At 40.3% G+C, this 24,600-nt stretch overlaps 2 protein-coding genes across 3 annotated transcripts; one reads left to right on the top strand and one right to left on the bottom strand.

The window, feature by feature from the left end:
- Positions 1-3,087: 3,087 nt before the first annotated feature.
- psme3 (proteasome activator subunit 3) lies at positions 3,088-10,564 on the bottom strand. Its single transcript, XM_063482617.1, has 10 exons — positions 10,420-10,564; positions 9,889-9,921; positions 9,225-9,287; positions 6,704-6,808; positions 6,557-6,605; positions 6,366-6,484; positions 5,921-6,057; positions 5,744-5,798; positions 4,366-4,452; positions 3,088-4,275 (listed from the first exon to the last, which is right to left on the bottom strand). Exons 1-10 carry the CDS (start codon positions 10,459-10,461, stop codon positions 4,195-4,197), a joined length of 771 nt encoding a protein of 256 aa, XP_063338687.1. The 5' UTR covers positions 10,462-10,564; the 3' UTR covers positions 3,088-4,194.
- A 77-nt stretch (positions 10,565-10,641) lies between these two features.
- nbr1a (NBR1 autophagy cargo receptor a) lies at positions 10,642-24,530 on the top strand. Of its 2 annotated transcripts, XM_063482615.1 has the most exons (22): positions 10,642-10,843; positions 11,193-11,255; positions 11,348-11,366; positions 12,383-12,405; positions 13,593-13,775; positions 13,979-14,056; positions 14,159-14,382; positions 14,503-14,622; positions 14,826-15,125; positions 15,476-15,635; positions 16,100-16,348; positions 18,431-18,571; positions 18,786-18,861; positions 19,039-19,149; positions 20,321-20,500; positions 20,590-20,748; positions 20,881-21,029; positions 21,119-21,528; positions 21,662-21,747; positions 21,958-22,045; positions 22,275-22,374; positions 23,021-24,530. In XM_063482615.1, the coding sequence occupies exons 1-22, from the start codon at positions 10,742-10,744 to the stop codon at positions 23,201-23,203; spliced, it is 3,204 nt and encodes a 1,067-aa protein (XP_063338685.1). In that variant the 5' UTR covers positions 10,642-10,741; the 3' UTR covers positions 23,204-24,530. The 2 variants fall into 2 exon arrangements, with proteins under 2 accessions (XP_063338685.1, XP_063338686.1); XM_063482616.1 differs by lacking the exon at positions 14,826-15,125.
- Positions 24,531-24,600: the final 70 nt, after the last annotated feature.

The raw sequence follows: 24,600 nt of genomic DNA, 5'->3' as shown, positions 1-24,600 counted from the left end.
TACACACAGCCACCACCTCAGCAAAAAAATAGTATTTTTTAAACAAATAAAAACTGTTTCTTGTGATCATGTTTTCGTGCTTATTTGAGAAATGCGGTGCAGCCCTGGCAGTTTTCTCAGAATGTCTCAGACTGATACTGATTAATTCTCTGGCCAGAACAACCATTAAATATTAACCAGAGCATGCTCCACTCACTCGGCAATCCCACATAGTGACACTGCCTCGCACCACAGCCATGCGCTTTCAAAGGTACATGAAGGGTCAAGGGGCAGAAAGCGTTGCCGACAACACGTGGGCCTCATAAGGCTTTAAAAATAGAACCTTGTTCAGGTGACGAACTATCGAAGCAGCTTTGGATGTATGGTACTGAGATCAGCAGGATTGCAAACAAAGGTCACTATCATATTATCACAGACACACCTCTATAAAACTGCTAATTACATTGTGAAACTGCAACGTAAAGTACAACTGAATGCAATCATAGGTCACCTGAAGTTGCTGTGGTAATGAGAAAAAGCAGGAAACTGAAGGTGGTCGCTGTGGTAACTTCGCTGGACATGAAGTCCTGCATCAGATAACTTAGATCTCGTAGATCTAAACATCATGGAGCCAGTCTGGGATTACATAAGAAGACTTAATCCACCAAAGAAGCGTTCTTGGAAGAGCTTGGAACAACCAAACTGTAACATAGCTTAATAAAGCAGATAGAGACTGTCATTATATGGCATTGTTTTTGAGAACAGCCCCATGTTATCTTGCCTAAAAGGTTTGATCAGCACTGCACTGTTTTACAAAATAAATCATACTTAATCTTAACAGGGCCCAGTGATTATCACAACACATCCCACCAGCAAACACCAAGTGCCCCTTTTTTGATCATTTTATCTCATTTTCTTCTTACGCTGTTCTAGTTATTTCCGGTTCTTATCTCAAGAAGCTATATGGGAGTTCTTTGTACAGGTATGCTGCATTGCGTTTGCGTGACTAGGAGGCAGGGGGACAGACAACTACGTCAGGGACGTTGAGTAACTGTTTACATTAGTTTACAGTCACAATAGTCAGCTCGCCTTGGTTGTTCTCCTCAATTCTGATGTACAGATCAGATCTTATCACTGTTTATTGCAACTTTTGGGAAAACAAACGTTTTTGCTTCGTTTTAGTAATAAAAAATATACTATATTATGTAGATGGGAGGCTGAGCTGTAAAACTATCGGCTGTTTGAGATTGAGGAGGGTGTTAAAGACACACCGGAGGGAAAATGGAAGAGAAATTAACTTTTGAATTTTATGCATGGCATACCACACATAGGATGCATCTGGGGCAATTTCACTAAGGAAACACTGACATGCAAACTAGGAGTGCTAAGAATTGAACTGTTAACCTGCTGTGCATGACCTGCTCTAATTTTGCAGACTTTGCAGATCACTGAATATATTTTCTCATCCTCACATAACCTTTGCTATATTTACTTAAAGATGCAGCTCTGGACCAAATAAATAAATAAAAAGAAGTGTCGGCATAAAAGGTGCTTAAAAAAACATGCCTCACAAATATGCACAGTCTAATCTGATCAGTGAAGTCCTTCATGCCCCTTGTCAGCTTTTCAAAGTTAAGAAAAGCATTAAACTTTGGGTATTAGTCTAACTGCAAAGAGTGCAAGTGTGCGAGACTTACCTCTGACATATACAATTCCCATATTATGCCTTAAACCTAAAACTAGCACCAAATTAATACAAACTGAACTAATTAATCAAAACTGAACAGAAGTAAAAACAATACCACAACAATACCAAAGATTTAAAAAACTAATGACAAACACAAAACTGTAACTACATCTCTTCCCCTCTCTCTCTGCCTGCTTTCCCGTCTAACTTCAGTGTCTCTCTATCAATAAAGGCTAAAAAATGGCATAATAAAGAATTTAAAAAACAAAACATATGCTTGTTGTCACGGGGCGTTCTCCTGCTAGAAGCAACCATCAGAGGTTGGGTCACTGTGGTTATAAAAAGATGGACATGGTCAGAAACAATCCTCAGGTATTGATTACATCACCACCGTCAACCTGAACCGTTGCCATAAGGTAGGCTGGATCCATGCTTTTATGATGTTTGCACCAAATTCTGACCTTACTATGTGCAGCAGAAATGCAGCAATGTTTTTCCAGTCTGTGAACTGTAGCCTCACTTTCCCAATCTTGGCTGACAGGAGTGTTGACCAATGTGATCTCCTGCTGTTGCTGCAGCTCTTTAATATGTTCTTCTACCTGGTTATGACAAGGAGTTATTTTAGTTTCTTTTCAATTCTCTTCTGAACTTTGGCATTTTGTCCTATAGAACTGCCGCTCACTGGATATTTTCTATTTTTCAGTCATCATCTGTAAACATGAGGTGGTTGTGTAGGAACCTCCTAGCAGTCAGCACTTTCTGAAATACTCAGACCAGCCTGTGTAGCATCAACATTCACATTCAAAGCTGCTTAAATGATCTTTCCCCCCATTCAGATAATCAGGTTGAACTTCAATTGGCTATCTTGACCATGTCTGCATACTTGAAGGTGTCGAGTTGCTGCAATGCAGTTGTCTGATTAGATATTTCTCCTAACGAGAAGTTGAAAAAGTGCGCCTAATAAAGTAGCCAATTAATCTATAATATCATAATCTGCTGGTTAGTTAAATTTTAGGAATCTCAAGTTTTGAGTTGCTTAACATGCGAGTAAAGTTACCTCAAAACTTTCCTATCTGACACCCATTCAGTGCAATCCCATTAAGCACCACTTGACCTTTAATTTTTAAACTGTGGATTTGCTTTTATATATATTTGGGATGCTGACTTCTGTGTGAAATAAATGCACATGGGACAAAGGATTTGATATTTAAACACACAAAAGTCGGGACCTTTACACCTTGGCTTAAACTAGCAAGCACTTACAAGCCACAGCGACATCTGCAGGTCAAGAGGAAACATTGTATCCATGTCACACCAGTATTTGATGTTTTGCTTCAAATTTCAAAACCAAACAAACAAAAAAAACCCTACAACATGCCTCCAAATGTCTTATCAAAAAACAGTCTTTTATTCAATACAATGAGTGCTCCAACATAAAAGAAGCTATTGACTCATGAATTTTCACTGAAATCATTTAAGCCCACGACTTAAAACTTGCATCGTTTTCATATTTTGTGATATCTACACGTCGCAATGTGTAACATTCGCAGAACAAATTAACAGCATGTTTTGCATTTCCTATGAACCACTGTACTGATGATGCAGCAGGAGTCCAATATAAGACAAAATAATTAAAACAACAAATGGGCAATAATGACAAACCACTTTGCTCTGAATATTTAAGAGCTACAAATGAGGCCGTTCACGAGGATCTGAGGACAAAATGTTTAATTAAAATTAAAAAATACAAAGCGCTTTTTGATATCAGAAGCCCCTTTCAGACATGCACTTTTCAAATAAACAGCCATCTTAACTTTACCGAGCCAGACTGCTTAACATTTTTATTCACTCTGCAAAATCCTGAATTCATGCGGTAGCAGAATGGCATGCGCAGGTCCTGAACAGCAACAAGACCATTTTAATAGTATTTTATCTCATCGGCACCACTTAAATCATTCTTCTGGGATTACTAAACCAGGAAAGAGTTTTATCCTTTCCAAGCCCGAGTGGGAATGACGGGGTACAGCTCCTTGCACATACACAGAGAGGCCCTGCACTCAGAAAGAGATGCAAGTGTGGTGACACTTCACCGCTTATACGGATAATACTAGCTGCCACATATCGCATGCACACAAGAACTTCTCTGCAAATTACGAACAAACATGAGGAACATTAACATAAAATTGATGAGTGCATGACAGACTGCCATCAGTTTAATAGCAATGATATCTGGCGCACGTCTGAAAAGGGCTTATGATCTGTCTCCCCATTTTCTGAGTGAATACTCTTCAAACGGTTTAAAAACAATATTTTACAATTAAAACAAACAAAACAAAACAAAACATGTGTCCATCTATAGAAGCTATGTCTTTGTATTGGGCTGTCTTGATTGTATTGGAGAAGGTGAATGTCTAGCTGTAGTCCTGTGGACCAGGGCCCGGCTACTGTAGCTCAACAGGCATGGTGAAGAGACGAGGGGGCAGACGGCGTGGGGTGGGTGGGTGGATGCTGAGACAGCTGGATGAACATCAGTACAAAGCGTCAGCATTACTGCTTCGAGGCCTCTTGATCTTCTCGATGTTCTTCAGGATCATGTCATGTAACGTTACCTGGAAACAAGCAAACATATCAGTTATTCTGCTTTCTGAATGCAGGCAAGTATAAATAGATGCTGATAAATAATGAAGGCCACAACATACGTATTGATTTCTGAGCTCCGAAACGATGATTTTCAGACTGATGTATTCCTTCTCGTCAATCTCGGTTACTGTGCGCCGATAGTCCTCCTGTTTAAAAAAGTTGATTCTATGTTTATTTTTAATTGTACATCTTCTTTTAAATATAAAACAGAACTGCCGAAGTCAGTGGAAATGGGTGCAGATAGGCTGAGTTTGTCATTTCACTAAAGGATAATTGATAATAAGAACTTTCAATTCTGCAACAAGACAATTTTTAATCAACTTTTATTTAACCACGATGCACCTTGAGATTAAAATCTTTTTCAAGGGTGACCGATTCATAGAGTTTTAACAGAAACAGGCAAACACATAAGAGCTTTAAATTCTTCCAGATATACAAACACACTCTGCTTTAAACTCAGCAGCACTTACATCTGCTCCTTTCTGTGAGGAAGAACACTGCCACAGCCTTTACAAAAAGACCTTGAGTGGGCCACTGGTTTGGATGTTAATGATCTAACTGTCAGAAACTGACTCCATGAGGGTGGCATGAGGGCCTGGTGTTCTTCAGTGGGACCTGTGCTCACCGACCAGCACCGTGCAGGGAAATCGACTGAGAACACCAGAACTGGCAGGTCCTCCCTGGCACCCTATTCTCTTCAAATGGGCGCAGGTCTACACTGAGCACATGTGACAGACGTAAAGGAGTTGAAGCTCATCTTGTTTTTTGCCTCTCCAGTGCACCTGCTGTCACTTTCATTTACACCCAAGCACATGATGGTTTTACAATGATTTCTGATTCACAACTGGACAAACTGAATTCCCTGAAGTTTAAACTCTTTTGTTTTAATCTATGTTCTCTTAATTTTCTGCAGAGAAATACTGACATTTTTATTTTTATTGGTTTTTTTTTTTTAAGGACACAAAGTTAGAGCAGTTTGCCAAAACTTTAAATTCTCTCCACACAGGATATAAATTGAACCTTTCTGACAAAAGTAACAAATTGTAAATGAGCAAGGTGTTGTACCTTTGGCGCTAGCTGCAACTGGCTGCTATACATGTTGTAAACCACTAGATGTCATCGTTTACAGCCTAAAACCAAAGACCACATATTTTTTAAAGGCTTTCTCTTTTTCTCTCAATATTTCTTATAAAACCCAAATAGTTATTTTACAGCCTTAAGTGTATAGGTTAATTATCCCAAATGTACAAATCATCTGTAATCCTTCTCTTCTCCTTTTGTTTATATGTATAAAGGAAAAACTCTTAATTGAAAGAAATTGTTTTTAAAAAAAAAAAAAAAAGCAAATAGTTAATTTCTCAGCATTTGATAGACTTTGACATCTATAGTACAGCTTATATGGCTTTTTACTTTCTAGTACTTAAGCTATTCACTTACCACGTGTGGATATTTTGCTATTTTAGAAACCAGCTTTGCCCTTGTGATGTAGTATCTGGAGGTACAGAAGAAAGACAAAGATGGTCTCTTAATATGAAAGCGACTTCACATTTTAAAGACAAATCCCAAAGCTGGGATGTTCATATGAGATTGGGATTTCTGCAAGGTTCTGCAAACCTTGATATCTGGTCGAGGTAAGATGCAGCCTCCCCTTCAACTGTTCTGAGTTCAGCTACTGTCTCCTCCTGGATTGACACCCCAAAGTTGTTCCCATCCTCTATCCTGGGGATGAGGAGCTGAACCCACATTTTAACCTGCAGAAAGAGACAAATATAGATAAGAAAAGAGGATGCAACATCTGACAAGTAAACACTTACGCCAACAGTATTTTAGCTGATGCTGAGCATGTGATAGTCATCTTATAAAAAGAAAAATTCAATACCCTTTGCTTGTTTTCAGTCCCGACTCTTAAATCTGTGCCTTGCTTCTCCTGTTTCATTAGTAAGCCTTCATTTGTCACACATTCCTAGCTTTGTTGTAAGTTCATGGCTCCTTGCTGGGTATGCCAAATGGCCAAAATAACTTACTTACTTAGATGAAAGACTTTAGAGCTCTTACTTACTGTGTTACATTTTTCTATGAGTGTCCTGATCTCGGGCTTGACCTTTTCAATAAGATCAACAAGGTTTGCATTGCTCTTCATCATCCCATCAGGCATGACAAAGACCTTGGTGCCAGTCACTGATAAAGGAGTAAAAAGTTAAAAATACATAAAATACAGACTAAATATTCAGCTAGCAAAACTGTACTTACCCATGTCATCCGCACTTCCATCCTCCAGCTTCCTCTTTTTGGCATTTTGCTGTGAGAGAGATGCAACAGTTACGAACAACTTCTCATCCTTGCCTCACCAACAGTTACTGTAACCATACGAAATCGAACTCTAAAATGTATCCTCACCGCTTCTAGTCCGTCGTGGAGATTTGAGAACAAGATGGGATCTGGCACTGGCAGATTTATGTCTGAGTGAATTTCCTTCAGTTCAGTGATGTTTATGCTTGGATCCTGAAAAAAAATGAGAACATTAGTTGTCAGACATGGTACAAATATAAATATACAGACATGGTAAGAAGAAAGCACATCTGCTGCCAAATCTAATCTATTTCACATGTCAGGACATCAAAAAAGATGATCTAGAAGGTTTGAAAAAAACAGATGAATACAAACACAGAAGAACTACATATGACTTATGTAGTGACATATACAGTAATGTCCAAGACTTCATATGATTATATCATTATGTAGTCAACAATAACCAAGCGATAGGACAGAAGCAGTGTGAGGAAAAACTAAGAACACACCATGATTCAATAGCTTGTAGAACCACCTTTAGCAGCAACAACCTGAATGGTTTTCTGTATGATATCAGTCTCTTACAGGAGGAATTTTGGCCCACTCTTTATATGCTGCTTCACTTCATTAAGGTTTACAGGTATTTACTAATACACAGTCTCATAAATCCCTGCCACACAAAACACCTTATTCTCTCTTTTTCACTCATTCTGTTGAAGATCATTGGCTTTTGTGACCCAACTTTAGCTGTTAAACAGATGGCCTCACATCTGAATTTATTTTAGGACAGAGAGGAGTTCATGGTCGCCTCTGTGACTGGAAGGTGGCCAGGTCCTGTGGCTGAAGAGCCTTCTCCCAGCAAATCTTACAAACAAGCCACACTAGTCCAGTCTTTAATTGTGCTGTCATGCACTTTAACATTTCACATTCTAACTGAGGCCTGTAAAGTCAGAGATATAACTCTTACAAAAATTACATCTGAACATTGTATAGTGTGACCTTGAGTGCGAGTTGACAGTGATTATTACCAGCCATTTCAATGTTTTCCTCTTGTGAGCAACCTACCTCACTGGAAAATGATGGACTTCAAATTGTTTGCTTTTATAGAGATGTTTATGTTTGCTGATGACCAGTTAGGGTTAGGGGGTTAGGGTTACTGGCTGTTACTATTTTAATTCTGGACAACTGATAAAGCAGGGCTCGCAAAATTTCAAAATCCCTGGTAGCCCTTCAGGCAGGCACTCGTCAGTTTTTGGTAGCCCAAAATAAATTTAAGTAGCCCGAATTAAAAAAAAGAGGACAATTTTTTGATTGATGTTTTGTTTCCTTTACAATATTATACTTTAATGTATAATATTGTAAAGGAAACAAAACATCAGTCTAAAAATATTTAAAACACAAATTACAACCATCAACTCAAATATTTGGTTCTAATTGAACAGAAATTTCTATGAGCTTGCAAGAACTGTGTAGAACATGAATCAGTCTGTGTCAGATCCTGAATTTGAAATTTCCACTGAAATCACGGGTAAGAGGCAAGTGGAACCAAGATCTAGGACATTTGCTTTTTAAAGTTTGCAAAGACTGCTAAATTTTGCCAATGGTAGTTCACTCTTTGCAACATAGCACGCTGTTCTAAACAGCTTTTTCAGGACTTCTTGTTATGCTTGGTTTATTTTTAGTATGTTTTTTGCAATTGGTGTTTGTTCTGGGAAAGATACTGCAGACTGAGCAATAATGCATTTCTTGCATTTCTCATGGGTTCTGATGGGGTCTTTCTTAAAATGACTGGTCCCAGTAACAAAGGCGCTTGTCGACTCAGAAATCGAGGGAAACTCACAACACACCCGGCAGAACATTATGTTATTTAGCTCGTCATATTCCAGCCACATAAATTCTTTTGTCCATGAAACCAAAAAAGCTGCGCTTTCCTTTTGCCTCATAGTCTGATTTGTCATAACTTTTCCGTTTTGTGGTAGGCTTTTCTTTGGCTGCCCCTTCTTCACCCTGACCTGTCTTGTTTGACTCTGCAGAACTAAAATACCTGCGTAAATCCATCTGCTTTTACACACGTACTTACATAACGGTCAGCAATTCTCTGCGCAATCAACCTCTATCACATGTTTAAGCTTGCTGCAGGAGATTTCACTTGTCATGTTTGATAGTAAGCTAACGATTGATAAGACGATGCCAGAGGAATTGGTACGCAATTAATCTGTGACTTACCAATCAGTGCTGCTGCTCTCTATACACAGTTCGCGATCGCAAAGTGAAAGTGAAAGCAAAAAACAAGCGCAATTCAAACGCGATTTCAATGTGTCACATATTGACAGTGGCTCATCGATGACATAATTACTCAGCTACATTTGTGAAAGAATGCAAAAGCATTGACATATCTTTCCTTCCTATGATAGCCCGACGGGCAGGGCGGAAATGGATTTTGGTAGCCCGACTGGAAAAATCGCTAGCCCCGGGACGTCGGGCTAGCGATTTTGCGAGCCCTGTAAAGACTGACTAACAGATAATGAACTTTAACGCCAAATAATACATTGGAAGGAATGAGTTTCAACTATCCACAAAGATTTAAAATTATGCCAACTTTATTTAGCTGAATGTACAATTAACTGACCTTGAGGAAATGGTCAAGTTCCAGTAACTTCTTTGGGAAAAAATTGGCGACTAGATCCTCTGCCTGGAAGAAATGTGCAGTGTTAGTGGAGTCTTGGACATCACAGTCATAATAGGTGTGTATGAAACTGTGCTCACCAAATATACACATTTAGCTATACATATATAGAAACATCTATATCTGTGAGCTTGCGCACTAGCTACACATCAGAAGGTTGGTAGATTTATCCCCTGTTCCTCCACTACATGTGTTAATGTATCCTTTGCCAAGATACTAACCCCAGTTGTCCCCAATCCATCAACTGGGGTGTGTGTGTGTGGGTGAGTGTGTGTGAATGTCAGATAAACAGTGCTCAAGTACAGATAAAAATGCTGTTTGAATGTGTGTGTGTGTGTGTGTGTGTGAGAAAGAGTGCAATTGGGTGAATGGGGCTTAATAGAAAGTGCTTTGAGTGCTCAAATAGAACAAAAGGTGTATTACCAGTACCAGACTGGTGTTTCCCCCTTTAGTAAGTTAGATTTAATTTACTCATAGCTGGACGCAGGCTTCCATTAAATAAAGAAGCAGACTTTACGCCTTAACTACAGGCCCCTAAAGGCTCGCTATGAGCCAGGATAAACTCTGCATGTATATATTTAATTTACAACGTAAGACAGAGACTTACTTCTGCGGTGATACGTTCCTTGAAAGCAGCGACCTGTAAACACAAACAGACGTACGAGAGTTTGAATACCAAAAAAAAATACTCATTTTACGACAGTAAACTTTATTTTGGTCCAGTTTTAAACACATGACCGGGTCATCAGTGTGAGAGACAACCTCTAGCATTGGTAACTCAACGCCGGTGTGAACGGCAGCTGGCTGAGTTAGCTAACTTGGTGGCTCAGGCCTTCTTCAGTGCATGTGGTCGTAGTAGCAGCAACCATTTTCCCAGCACAGGGGGCTGTAAATCAAACTTCATCTAGATCCCCGTTACGCTTAGCGCCACCCTGACACCACACCTGGGGAACGGTTTGACAGGTGTACTGCAGTAGGCGGGAAACAAGAAACCGGTTAGCCGGTAGCTGCTCTTAGCCTGGCCTTATCCGAGCTCCCACATCATGCTACTAAATGTGGCTAACATGCTAGCAAAGAACATGGCAACAACAACACGCAGTATAAACTCAACTGGAATTCACAAAAGGCCAAACCTCACCTTGGTTTTAATTTCACTATCCACCTTGAGGAGTGAAGACATCTTATGTAGTCGAATATGAGCAGAACGATTGTCCCAACAGCATTCAATTCACCTGTAAACGTGTGGCTTATCACTTGTCTGCCACACTTCGTGAGCTTAAAGATGACGACAATAAACATGCGACGGAGGCGGTGTTGCGACTGCGCTTGCGCGCAACGTCACCGTCTTTTTCTAGACGCAGCTGACGATGTAAACAAGAGAAAACATCCGAGGGCAGCGGGGCTCACACAGGCCGGGTTTCACGCAAATGATAGCCATTAAGCACCCATAGACGGTGGACATGGGGCTCCCTGTTACTATTAAAGTCAATTTCCGGGGGAACGTGAAGAGGTTTCTGGCTCAGGATATGGATAAATTGGAGTGGGAAGCTGTTGAAGTCTGGGTAAGCAGCTAGCAGAGTCTTGGCTAAACGCTGGCGCAGTTTAGTGAAAAAGTAGGCCTAGACGTTTTGGCCTAGACATATAAACAGAGCTCCCAAAGGATAATCGATGTTGTTACGACAATAACAATAATGTATTTGTAAATAATATTTTTTAAGCCAACCGGAGCTTTACAAAATATAGGCACACAAGTGAGGACGTGCTCAGTTTGATTTAAGGTTACTACATATGTATAATACAGTATCCAGCTGTGGAGGTCTTTCTCACTGACTCAGACATGGTTCATGTTTTTCCTAACACGTGTGAGGAGAAAAACTGAACTGTTCTCAATTGTTCTGCGTTACTTTTCAGATCAAAGCATCATTTGGGATCAACCACTTTCAAGTGAAATACTTTGATGAAGACAATGAAGAGGTAAGGGATTGTGTACATAGTAGATTTTCAGTGCTAATGTTTTGGCAGAGTCCAAGTTCAGTTTTTAATTTTTCATTTACCTTATATTTCAGATTTGCATAAACAGTCAAGGTGAGGACAATATTTAATTACTTGTTTTCTATATATTTTATGTTGAATATGTTTAGGTTTAGGTCTTCCTTCAAAGGTAAATCACCAGGACTTTGTTAAAAATATATGTAGCCAGCATTTGTTTAAAGCTTGGTTTAATATACTCAAAATTCAAATACATGTTTGATTATCAGATGGCTGAAAAATATCATGAAAAAGCACAAACCTCTGTTAACTAAGATAACAAAGACTCTTTTCCCTAACTACATCCTAACCCATTATGCTTACATGCATAGTCACCCCCTAATGACCTGTTTTTTATTCAGGAAAGCTGTCCAACTGATAGATTCCTAACCTGATATGGATCTATGATAGATAATATTGGCATTCATAACATGTATTGTAGAAATTATGTCAAGTCCTGTCTTCAGAATTTGCTTTGGTGGTACATTTACCTAAATACAGTGGACTTACCAACAGCTAAACCGATGTGAACCATTGAAAGGCCATGCAAAACATGTGGTCCACACAAAGGTGTTAAACAGAGACAAAAGGTAACACAGCAGGGGCCTGGAAGACAACAGTGGGGTGTTAAGATCAAAGACATTTAAATGCACAGGTAAAACAAATGGGTAATTCTATTGTAGGCTCAAACACTCCATGGTGGAGGCAGCTGCCTTTTGGTTACAGGGATTGTGATCAACATCCTTTTCTGCGTTAGTTATAAAAAATGTGTGTCGCTCAAACCGGTTTTGTATGCATTGTGTTGAATACTCACAGCTCTGCCTGCAGGACATGTAGCATAATATGCATAACAGTAAACAATGATGTGTGGAGTCAAGCTGTGTCTTTTAAGTTGTTAACTGGTTTTAAGATACATTGCTGGAAAGTTAATACATTTGGAACCTACATTTTTTAACCCTTACTCCTGGTGTACCCCTACATGAACATATCAAAATACCAGGGAAAAATACAGATTTGAGTCACAAAATGTGAAGTTATTTATTGTTTGTTTGTTTGTTTTTTTCCCCCCACAGATGAATATGAAGAAGCCATCAAGGTACTGTAGCAGTGCTAGGTTTAAACAGAAATGACAGAGTGATAGCTTTTGTTAATGTAGAGCAGTGATTCTCAAACTTTTCAAAAAGAGTACCACCTCATAAAATATATGGCTCTTAAAGTACAGTAGTATAGGGTTACTTAACAGCATATACAGTTTACACGAGACAATTTTATTTATTTTATGAATGTTATTTATTTTAACTGTCATGAACAGGATGTGACAAGTGATAATACTAACAACTGTACTGCATTAAAACATTAACAGCAGGCGGGATATCCAATCTTTAAGTGATGACGTGATGAAACCTGCTTCTGGGTCTAAACTACTCTGCGTTTATTAAGGCTCTTGTGTTTTTGTTGTGTATCTTGTTCTATTTAATCTGAACAAGCCCCTAAAAATGGCATTGATCACTGTCAGCCTCTCTCGGTTATATCACCCCTGTTCATTTTAAAGCTCAGTTTTTAAAACCTTACCGTGTAACTACAGCCCAGCCCATGCAGCAGTATATTAATGACTAACCTCGTATTTTGGATGGATTATCTCAGTCGTTCTCCTGACTGAAGTTTGGTCCATTTACAGCATCCTGCCATGTGATTGCGTTTGTCCCAACCCATCGGGAACCCTCACGTTAACTTTTATCAAGTGGAAAAAAAGTTAGCGTTCAGCCTCCAGTTTCACTGTGTTTATATTATGCTAACATAGCTGTGTCGCTGGCCATCATTATGTACCAGCTAGCCCAACTTCAGTAACCCTAAAAACGTCGCTGCTGTTTAGTTTTCTGTCTTCATTTATGTCGGAAGTGATAGCAGAACTATTTTAATTTTTCAGAAATCTTTCAATCAGAACATGGTATATTATTCAATCTTTAAAAAAAATTGGAGACTTCACATGTACCACTAGAGGGAGCCCACATACCACAGGTGGTATGCGTACCACAGTTTGAGAACCACTGCTATAGTATATATCCTTACATAGAGAACTTGCACTGTAAAACTACACTTAAGACATAAACAACACAACTGTGTCCTTAATTAGACTACTAAAGCTATAGAAGAACAAATGGTGAAAATAACAGAATATATGTGCAGTATATGTACTATGCATCTGTACACACATCACGTTGCTACTGTGTGTTCTCATGTCACTTGACTGCGGTTTGCATTCTATGCTAATTCTCCATGCAGAGTGCAGAGAAGCAGGGAAACCAGTTGCACATGAATGTGTACAAGATGAAAGGACAGGCCTGTGGGGGCCCACTGAAGACTGAGGTGAAGGAGCTGAAAGGAGACCTTCGACCCGCTCCTCCTTACCCCTCAAGGGTTAAAACAGTGGACAAAGGCACGCAGGTCACCCCTGAGCGAGAAGCTGTAAGTAATTCTACTCTTCCCCCCAACTTTCTTCTCCCTATAGATTCTCACATGTGCAGTACCTTTGAAATCATTTTAATAAAGTTGGTGCCTCAAGTCAGTTAAGTTTTTGTGCCTGTTGAGGGAAAGGTTTGTGCTTATTTATTAAAAGCTAAAATCTCTGATTTTGTGACTTAACTGAAGAATGGTGTATTTTCATGCAGGTAGCAGTAAAAGATAACAAGGGGAACAAACCAGATGATGAGCCCCCTCCTATGTGGTTTAGATCATACATGGAGAAGGTAAAATTTAACCGCTGCTGTGAAGCAGTATTTTTACATTGAACATTTTATTTTTGATTTGCGATTAAATAAAATACTGTGCTCTGCTTCTGTTTTTCATAGTTTAAGGATGAGGTGGTAAAGGAGGTAGTAGAAAGAATGTGCAGCGACTTTTCTGTCCAGTGTTGTACCCACAAATCCCCTGAAGGTCCCCCTGAGGCAATTGGGGCTATTGGCGGTATTATGGGACCCAAACCAGGCCCCTCCACCTCGAATGGATCCCTTGGCTACACCCCAAACTGCAGCAGCTGCAACAAACTCACCTCTGAAGGAGCCTACAAATGCAGGTATGCATGAAATTAACTCTAGTCATCACAACATTGTTTTTAACCATTTGTACATGCTTGTTGTTTTTTAAGTAGCTGTGTAAATGTTTACATTAATGTCTTTGTTATTTTCCCCGCCAGCGTGTGCCCATCCTGCATCCTGTGTGAGATGTGCAGACATAGCCATGACCCTAGCCACAACCTCGTGAGAACCAAGACACCTCTCTCCATCCCAGAACATGGAATGTCAGGAGAGTTAAGGTAAACAACCTAATCTGAGGATAACTCTGCATTAATGAAGGAAAATATGAATAGAAACACACACAAAGTGGGATTGTAAATTATTCTTGCAGCTAGATTACTGTAATTAATGACTTATCAATGGGAATTTTGATGATTTTGTTTTTGGAAAATAAACATTTGATAGTCCACAAATAGGTGTTCCTGATGACATTTTAAACCAGGTTCCCAAGGCGAGGAGACAGGACAGTGCGCAAGGCCGAACGACAGCGCCTCAAAGCAGAAAGAAGGCAGCTAAGAGCCGAAGTGAAGGAAATCAAGAAGAAACTGAGACTGGAGAAGAGGGGGCTGCAGTGGAGTGGGCCCTCTACCTCAGGAAGAGCCACTCTGACAAACATGGCCTCCACATCCACCCAGGTCCCTGCCCTGTCCCCTCCTACTGCCTCAGACACAGCCTCAGGTCCAGCCCCAGCCCAAGGTTCCATCCCTGCCCTGGTCCCTGAACCCCAGGCCTCCAGTCCAGAGTAAGAGCCACCTCGGAAGAGCGTCCGACAGTGCTGGGTACCTTGAACCCAGCATGGATGCAAAAAAGTCTTTTTTTCCAAGAAAAGAAATGAAAATATGCCATCTTTGTAATCTAGTCTGTATGAGTGTATCGCTGGCTGCTCTGGGGTGGTGGAAATTGTTGGAACTACCTCAATGTGAAAACTGCTGCTGCTGCTTCATAGATTTTCTAAGAAAATTGCTTTTGAGCTGCAAAAAAAAAAAAAAAAAAAAATCTGCGGTCCTGCTTTTTTGATTCGTAGAGAACAAAAGATGGGTATTATAAGAAACCAGGGCTTTTTTCAACAATGCTCTGTACACTTGAAACTAGGGGTCCCGGGGTCTCGCACACGTCCTTGGTGCCCACTATGGCTGCCTTGTTTCTGGATGAAAATCTGCCTGACGGCACCAATCTGGAGCCTGGTACCAAGTTCATCAAATACTGGAAGATGAAGAACACGGGCTCTATCTGCTGGACCTCAGAGACTAAGGTACCCCTCCCACTCGTCAAGAGGACAGGCTGCACTCTATCTTTCCCTCCTGCTTTACTTCCACTTTGAGCCCCCACTGTACTCATAGCCTCTTCTTATCCACTAACACCTGTTAAGATTTTTTACCCAGCGTAATACCACTAACGCCCTCTCTGTCTAAGATATTTCTTATTTTAATTCAGTTAATCTGTGTTGTAGTTTAAGTTTGAAGTCTTTGTCATTGTTTGAATGGATGGGTGTGTGTGTGTGTGTGTGTGTGTGTGTGTGTGTGTGTATGTGTGTGTGTGTGTGTGTGTGTGTGTGTGTGTGTGTGTGGGTGGGTGTGTGTGGGTATGTGTGTGTGCCCCTGACTTGATTGTATGTATTCTTTTAGTTGTGTGACTTTTTTGCATGCTCTCGTCTTTGTGCTTTTTCGCATGTGTATTCCTATTTTGTGTTTTGTGTATGTGTGTACGTGCACCCAGCTAGTGTTCATGTGGGGAAACCTCAGCTTGGCAACAGAGGAGAAGAGGGAGGTGCCGGTGCCCTTGCTGCCACCCGGACATGTGGGAATGGTCAGTGTGGCCTTAGTAGCTCCTGTGACAGACGGGACGTACACCTCTCACTGGCGCCTGGCGCACTGTGGGTCTCAGTTTGGCCCGCGTGTCTGGTGCAGCATCGTGGTCAAGCAAAGAGACAAACGCACCGGACTCAGGCATCAGAGAAAACGACTGGCAAGTCTGCTATTCAGTAACACCCTGCACAGCTGCAACATGTGCACATCTAGATTATTGACTTAATTCAGGCTGTTAGTCGTGGACATGGATGACGCACTCTACATATTTCTCTGAAACAAACAGGATAATTATAGGGCTGTGACAGCATGACAGAAGCATTAAAATATTTTCTACAATCAGTTAAACTGTTAAAATGCATTTTAAATGTTTCCCGTTTGCTAAATGTGTGGATTTGCTTTTCATAACACAGCAAATATAGCAAGTTAGGCCTCAGTCACACGGGCTTGGAGACCAGTGGATGACCCACAGGCGACCTGAGGGAAAAGTGCATTTTTCCCTACTGGTTGGTGGGTGGTTACTGCCTCCCACTGGATGAAAACTCCTTGTGATTTCTTTGGTTGCTAGCAGATTGCCATTGTGGCACAGGCTTGTAGCCTGAAAGATGCTAACATCTGTGCAAAGATTAGCCTTTTACTCTCTGAGCTGCAGAGAAATTTAAAAGAGAGAACAACTGGCTTCAAAGTAAAAGCTGTGCCTTACTACTGCAACCACGACATTTTAAAGGGCGCAACTTTTACTTCATGTTCTCCGTTTCCAGTTTGCGTGGTTTCACTGCTGCTTGGTGAGTAGTTTGTGAGTGTTTGCTTTGCATCTTCCATGCACACGACAACATGTTGGTGACCGAAGGAATCACAAGGAGGTTTGCAGCAAACCACTGCCAACCATCTACGTGGTCACCAGTTTGTTTGTAGGCCTTGTGAAAGGAACTTTAGGAATCGATTTCACAACAATCACTCGCAACCGGTTTGTGAATAATTATTTTTTCTTCCGTATAGGTTGTCCACAAACTAGTTTCCAGGCCTGTGTGACTGTGACCTTTAGAATAAATTCTAAAAATAATTGATAGATCAGTTACCAAATTAATTACTGTTTCTCAAAAAAGCTGGGCAGCTGTGCAAAATATCAGTAAAATTATAATGCAATATATTTTAAATCATGAAGCTATATTTTTTTAATCGAAAACAGTCCAGTAATAATATATCAAATGTTGAAACTTTTTTTTTAATTTAGTGTATGTGTGGTTTCATAGCGTAGTAGTTTACACTTTTGCCTAACAAGTATAAAAGTTCTGGTTCTATCCCGGAAGCACATACAGATCCCTTTATGGTCAGGAAGGTTTTCCAGTGTAAAACATTTACCAAATCAAACATGCAGAGAGAACCACTGTGATGTCGCCCGCAACACATTAAAAAAAGTGAAGAAAAGTGCAACCAAGCACAAAAACAGAGCATCACAGGCAGGCTGAGGTCTTTAGAAGTAAAAATGGGGCTACATTTTACAATCCACCTGTCTTTAAAATGCCCTGAAGTAAAGTGGAAAACAGTCTTGTGGTCTTACCAGTCAAAGTTTGAAAACCCAGTATACTTGATGGTAAAGACGGGCCTTAGTACACATGACTTGGGTAGTAATGCTACTGTGTACAGGCTTTCAAGACACATTTGCTGACGTGACATGAGTTTGTAGGAAGTTCTGGACTGTGCAACAAAGGAAAATCTCAGATCACATTCTTCATTACAGCTGCATGTCTTCATAGTAAAAGAATCTCCCCACTAAACCGGCCTGCCTGCTTTCCAGACTCGTGAGCCATTGCAAACATTTGAAGCATAATGAAACAAAAAAGTCTGACATAGGAGGCTCTGGACTGCTGAGCTAGTGGATTCCTTTATTATGCAAGAATAGGATCACATTTGCTTTTAAAACTTTTTGAATTCTGTTCACAGCAAAAAAAAAAAAAATCAGTTTCAACATTTGACATAATGGCGTTGAGGTATTTTACAATAAATAGGAACTAATTTGTAAATCATTGTACATATTTAATGTTCTCTACTGCAGTATGTGAGCATGTGACTCTGTGTACTTGTGATAAAATAGAATATTAAGAATTAAAAAGGTTAATGCATGACAAAAGATCATATACTATAAACACCAGAAGTGAAATAAAAAAAAATAATATTATGAATGGAAAAGTTTCAGTACACTTTAGTGACACTAACGATGGCACACTTGTTTGTCCTTCAGAAGAAAGATCTAAGACCACTGAAGGAAGAGATGGAGCCAGAGGAGAAGGAGGCGCGGGCCAAGAAGGGCCACAGTGGCTTCTTGGCAGGCCTCTTCTCTGAAGACTACTACTTCCCACCAGTGGACTTCATGACTGCACAGGTGTGCACTCAAAAAGCTCAGAAACCTAAAACATGCTTTAAAGTAGCTTCAGTCAATACTCCTGAAAGCTAGCAGCAAGGGCAACTTTTAATAAGGAAAATATGTGAAATCTGTTGAATAACAAACAGTACTTGGCTCTTAATTATACACAGAGCTTGGCAGAAGTACACTGGCACTTATTTTTGTATTTTCCCTAATTTGTTTTGTTATTAAGGATCTTCTATCTTTTGAGTTGCTGGATTTAAATTTTGCGGACGACCTGGAAAAGGTTCCTCATAACACCCCTGCAGGTGAGTCAAGTTTAATGCTTTAATACAAGAAGAATAACTGTTATTATTCATTATCTGTTTTTTGAATAAAGGTTTTGGATGAACTTTGTTCTTTTCAGGTTTAACAGTTTAACCAAGTGAACGCATCAGGATTTAGAAACATAAACTGTGTCGTGTTTTCTCTTCATTCATTTCTAGATTTGACACCGTGTATATCCCCTCTTCCCTATTGCACTGTTGTGTTGGACAAGTCCAGCCCATCTCCCAAAAAAGAGGAAACAGAGATCTCAGGAGTCCGAAAACTTTTTGGTGAGGCGAATAGAGTAATAGAAGACACACAGAGTAATGTGTATTCAGTATGAATTCTTACAATTACTGGAAAACTAAGTCTGCCAAAGCCATGGGATGTTAGGACTAAAATTAAAACTTTTGAATTAAAAGTATTTTTGCCTTAAATCAGCTGTTTAGAGGGCAGCTTCAGTCATTTTACACATTAGACTTCAGTTCAGGTTAAGCTCTTTGTACCTCTAATTAGATTTGGTTTGCACAATGAGTCTTAATTACTTACGCATGACTTATACTATATGTGTTGAATCTGCTTTGAGCCTACAGTGTCGTCAACACAAGTGCCTGACGGCCGTATTCTTGGATTGCTCAACAGTTTTGCCACCAAGACACTAGCTGGTGGTGGAGTTTCTCTCTTTGAGTTCAATCATTATCTTCCAGTCATTTAAAAAAAATGGTGGCAGTTTTCTGTGGAAGTGCACTTCAAACTTTAGTGAAGGTTTCTACAAATGTGTAGATTTAACACAGAAGCATTAATCATACTTAACATTTAAAATAAAAGTGTCTTTGTCATGTAAGATAGTATTCATCTGAGTGATGGCTGCTGGATCAACGCTGTTAAACTTTATCAGGAAGGAAGAAATTGCAGCCATCTCAACAAAGAACACGAGCTGTCGATTAAAAATCAAGCCAGCTAATTGCTGTAACTGTCTGGTGGCTCACTGATCAGCCCACTCGAACCTTTCATGATTTAATTTCTGGACTTAATGCAAATTTATGGCGTTTACAGTTAAATAGCCGAACAATATCACAAAAGAAAAACAATCAAAGTGTGATTTTTAAATCAAATAAAATAATTATATTTTTTTTAATTAAGTGGACTTCCATGCAGTTTAATTAGAACTAGGACGCATAAACTAACAACTGATTTAAACTAATCCTACAGCACCATCATGGCAGGGAGTCAAAATACTTGTATTATCTCAGTTATAAACCGTGGTAGCCAAAGTGTCTTGTTTTAAAGTTTTAAAGACATAGTTGTTCCAAGATAAGTGACTGAGGTTTGGTGAGAATGTCTTCAAAAGTCATTCTCATATAGTTTGGCTTACGTATATTTAAATAAATTCTTACTGTCCTGTAGGCTGTAAGTGAAGTGCAAAATTAATTATCTAATTGTTCGTTGGACTTTCCTAAGGACGGAAACTGAGGAATCTGAAGGAGGTGTTTACGCCTGTGGCCCAGGAGGAGGAGAGGGACGATGAGATCAGTGGAGCGCAGTTCCTGTGTGAGACCGTCATGCGATCCCTCGCTTTGGAAGAAGCCCCCGACCACAGACCCCCTCGCAGGCTCCAGCGCTGCTGCCACGAACCAAAGGGTGAGGAGCCTACCAGTTTACCAGTTGTCAACATCATCTTGTTTAATGTGCTAAGCTGTTGTTTTTGTGCTACTCTTACACGTTTCCAGTAGTTTCCCCGGTTCTGAAATTTGAGAAAACAGATGAGTCTGAGGAGACCGATGAGTTTCAAGAAGGAAATAAGATCGGTGCCGTTAAACCTGAAACTTCAGTTCTGCCTACAAACATAGGACTCAACTGGATCGCCCAAAAAGAGGAAACCAGGCCAAGTTAGTGCACAACATCTGGGATTTTTTTCGTTTCTGCTTTTTTTCTACCAAAATGTCTGTTTCTATTTGTATGTTATGGTGTGACCTCAATATCCAGATGTTGATTTTAGTCATTTCTTTCCTTCTTGCAAGTTTCTCCACCTGAACCAGAGAATAAAAACCTGCGTATGAGTTATAATAACGAGGACAAAGACTTTGAGGTCTGTGATGGTACCCAGAACGTGACGGATGATCGAGAAGAGAAAGAGGAGGATGGAATCAAAGGGGAAGACTGGGATGAGGTGACTTGATTAGATCTAAATTATTGTAAGAGAGTTTGTATAGAAATTCTCATGTAATAATATCCTCATATTCTTCTCTTGTGCCTCAGATCAGCAGCCAGATCTCCTCAGTCTCCTCTGACGATTACAGTGTCATCCTCCCAGACTGCTTTGACACCAGCCGGCCTCTGGGGGAGTCCATGTACAGCTCCGCCATGTCACAGCCTGGCACTGGTGCTGCTGTGGCCTCGGACAAATCGGATGTAGAGCAGGAGGAAGAGGAAGATTCCACCATGGAGCCAGGCAGGGATGCACTACTGGCAGAGAGGCAGGAGCTGACAGAGGTGGCCTCTGCTGAGGATTTACTGGCAAACGCTGGGCCTCCACTAGTCACTCAAATAAACAGCAGTGTGAACCAGATGCCCTGTGCCTCCCAAACTGTGGATGAGGTGACCTTAACCCCTGAAGTGGTGCCATCCCCTGACCCCCTGCTTCCCCCGCCGACCCTCTACTCACCCAGGTTAGATGGGGAACACATTTGGATGTTAGATAATATGAAAGCAAAATGTTATTATTTTTTCCCTGCCAGTATTTTTCCCAATGCCCAAACAAGCCTCATTTTTTTTAAAATAAAAGTTTCTGTATTATTTCAGGTCTGAGGCACTGTACCTGGCTGACGATCCCAGTTCTCCAGCCTGTGACCCAAATGAGCCGCATCAACCAAGAGTCCACCTCAATGGTGAGTATCACTGCCACAGCTAGGTGTAACTACATTAGATATAAATAACAGCACAGCTCACATTACTTAGGAAACACATTTTGCCCACTGAGCCAAGACAGGAAGTTAGACTGCACACCACCTTTAAGGATCTGTTGCTTCAGCGAAGGGTTTTGTTCCTCATTTAACCTTTGTTTTTGTGTAATTTCCCTTTTTTTATCTGTTCTGCAGTATCATCTGGTCTGTCAAGATCAGCAGGCTCAGCAGCCAGTGCCTTTGAGACATATAATCCCAGGCCCAGCAATGCTCTGCAGCCAAGGTACAAAAAAACAACAAAGATTTATTTCTGTTGAATGTGCGTCTGTCTTTAACACGTTCATGTTTCATGTTATTGTTTGATCTATTAATATCCTGCAGGATCAGTAAAATTTCTTAGATTTGTGGCATGCTGTCTGCGTTTCGTGACAACGTGGCTAACTGTGCCACATTGCTTCCTGTAACACTGTTCTGTGCAAGGTTGTGTAACGACAGCGCTGTATTCGTTGCAGGGGCCAAGGAGGAATCACAGAGGGACTTGTTAAGGGAGCTCTTTCTGTGGCAGCATCTGCTTATAAGGCTCTCTTCACTGGACCAAGCTGTTCAGTAGAGGTATATAACACATCCTGCTGTTTAGAAACACTCACACACAGAATTTATCATCTCTTCAAGGATTTAATGAGGATTGAAAGAAAATTTAACATCTCTGTTATACTCTGTATCTTCTTTTTTGCTATGATTGAATCCCATAAAGCATTTACTGCAGTAAAAATGCCTCTAAGTTCTGTGTTATTTATTATTTTTGGGTTAATTAATTCTTAAAGTCGCTATAATCAACAATATAATGGATCATGTGATTATTTCTATATTAAATCAGTGATCCATCCTCAAACAGTGATCCATTTTAAACTCCAGATTTTTCCTCTTTTACTCCGCTAGAGTAGCTTTGCGTAATTCACAGCTCAGACTAATTATTATTTATTTTGTACTGGGCCTTGGTGGAGCCCCTTAATTCTGTAGAAGCCTCTTGGATGAGAGGGGAAGCGATCAGTAAAGTGTTTACTGACAGAACGAGGGCGCTTAGGGCCGTTTTCCCAGGGATTTCTGGAAGTCCTTCTGAAGCCACATGAGTGAAACCACAGAAAGTGCAGTTTTAGTCACAACAACCTCATAATCATAAGATACACATCCCTGATTATATTCCTCTTACCACCCTGCTTCGGTAAAAATTCACCCACATTTCTCTTCTCTTCTCTAGCGAGGCATCGACCCAGCTACCACACAAGGCCCTTCCAAGATGGACCAGCTTTTGGAGATGGGTTTCAGAGACCAACGGATGAACCGGCGACTGCTGAAGAAGCACTTCTACAGCCTGGAGCACACCGTCGACGAGCTGGTGCAGTTGGCCGAAAACCGCCGCAACAGATATAACGTTACTTAGGAGCGAAGGTGGCAAAGATGTGAAAAGTCAGCATTAAGGTTGTGAATTAGTTTGACTTTAAAACACAGTGTAAGGATAATAAAAATAATTGGATTCAATCTATTGGTTGAGGGTTGAAAGATAATTGGGATCAATATGAAATACCGTAGCCTTTATTTCTTAATTATAAGAGATAAATGAACATTCATTTGTGGCTGCTCCTGCCTTTGCCTTTAATTTAGCTTTACCATTTTGATACAGTTAACCATAGATACACACTCAGAAGTTATGATGATGGCGGTTAATCTTTGCCATGCCTACCTGGGCCTTAGAGCTCTATGGTGCTGGTCAAAAGGAGCAGGAAGTAAAGTCTGGACAGGACTAAAGTGTATATTCCAACTCATCATCTTAGTGTTCGTATGGCCGTAGCAGCTGCTTCCTCAGTGCTGAGAAATAAGTGTATAGGCAGGGCTTGGCTGGAGTCTCATGGAGCACAAAGCTGTGAAAATGAAAACTGCTGAATGTCCAAACATGTTCTGAAAAGCCAGCGCTCGTGTACGATGATGCTATGTGAATCCTCTGGGGGTTAGGGGTAAAAGTGCAGTAATAAGAACAAGAAACACATATTTAAGACATTTCTTGATTATTGTAGTGAAATCTGCCTAACAATGCAATCTTTTTCTGTATCAGAGTACTGTTATTTTAGACGTTGACATGTGGAATGTACACAAAACTGTCCGAGCGGATCACTGCTCGGATGCAAATGTTTCTGTTTTGTTTTTTTATACTGCTGTTTAGGAGACACCTGCATGACAGGTAGAGGCTTTTAGAGACGAGTCGTGTTTTTCGTGATTTTTAGCACAGTTAGAATGGAAAACGTCCGCTTTGCGTCATCTGTCGTCATCCCTGCCTGCCTGCATCTCTGCTCGTTCTCATTTAAACACCAACACCAACTTAGAAAATGTCTTTAAACACTAACTCAAGCAGAAACGTCTCTAACGACACATTCCTCAAGCTCATAACGGAAACAGAACCAAGTACGTTTTTATTTCGCTACATTTCCTTTTTTTCTTAGTTTACTGAAGGACACATGTTGGTTGACATGTTGACTGTGATGAGCGTCTGTCAGGTTTTAAGTTACTGTACATCTCTTTGAATGATTTCGCCTTTTTGTGTGTTTGGGGTTTTTCTTAATCAGTATTTTCTTATGAATATGACTGTCCATGTTTCAAATCCATGCTCTAGAAAATAATTCTGACTATATCTACAATCTCAAGTTATTCTGTCACAGAATATATACATTAAACAATGCTCTGTCAATCTGCCAATAAACTATTTGCACATCCCTGTTGCCTGTCCAGTTAATGACACACTGCTTGTCTTATATAGTATGTGTTTGACTCAGGTCATACAGCTTT

This window comes from Pelmatolapia mariae, linkage group LG8 (genome assembly GCF_036321145.2).
Source record: "Pelmatolapia mariae isolate MD_Pm_ZW linkage group LG8, Pm_UMD_F_2, whole genome shotgun sequence".
NCBI lineage: Eukaryota > Metazoa > Chordata > Actinopteri > Cichliformes > Cichlidae > Pelmatolapia > Pelmatolapia mariae.
The sequence above is the reverse complement of the archived record's forward strand: the minus strand, read 5'-3'. Positions and strand labels throughout refer to the sequence as shown.

Bases quoted from the DNA above. Each gene is read 5' to 3' on its own strand.
- psme3 (XM_063482617.1), bottom strand. From the start codon at position 10,461: ATGTCTTCACTCCTCAAGGTGGATAGTGAAATTAAAACCAAG. The intron at 6,485-6,556 runs GTAAGTACAGTT...CTCCTTTATCAG, and splicing joins TGGAAGTGCGGATGACATGG to TGACTGGCACCAAGGTCTTT. The intron at 6,058-6,365 runs GTAAGTAAGAGC...CTCTTTCTGCAG, and splicing joins TCATAGAAAAATGTAACACA to GTTAAAATGTGGGTTCAGCT.
- nbr1a (XM_063482615.1), top strand. From the start codon at position 10,742: ATGGGGCTCCCTGTTACTATTAAAGTCAATTTCCGGGGGAACGTGAAG. The intron at 21,529-21,661 runs GTTAGATGGGGA...GTATTATTTCAG, and splicing joins CCGACCCTCTACTCACCCAG to GTCTGAGGCACTGTACCTGG. The intron at 22,046-22,274 runs GTACAAAAAAAC...TATTCGTTGCAG, and splicing joins AGCAATGCTCTGCAGCCAAG to GGGCCAAGGAGGAATCACAG.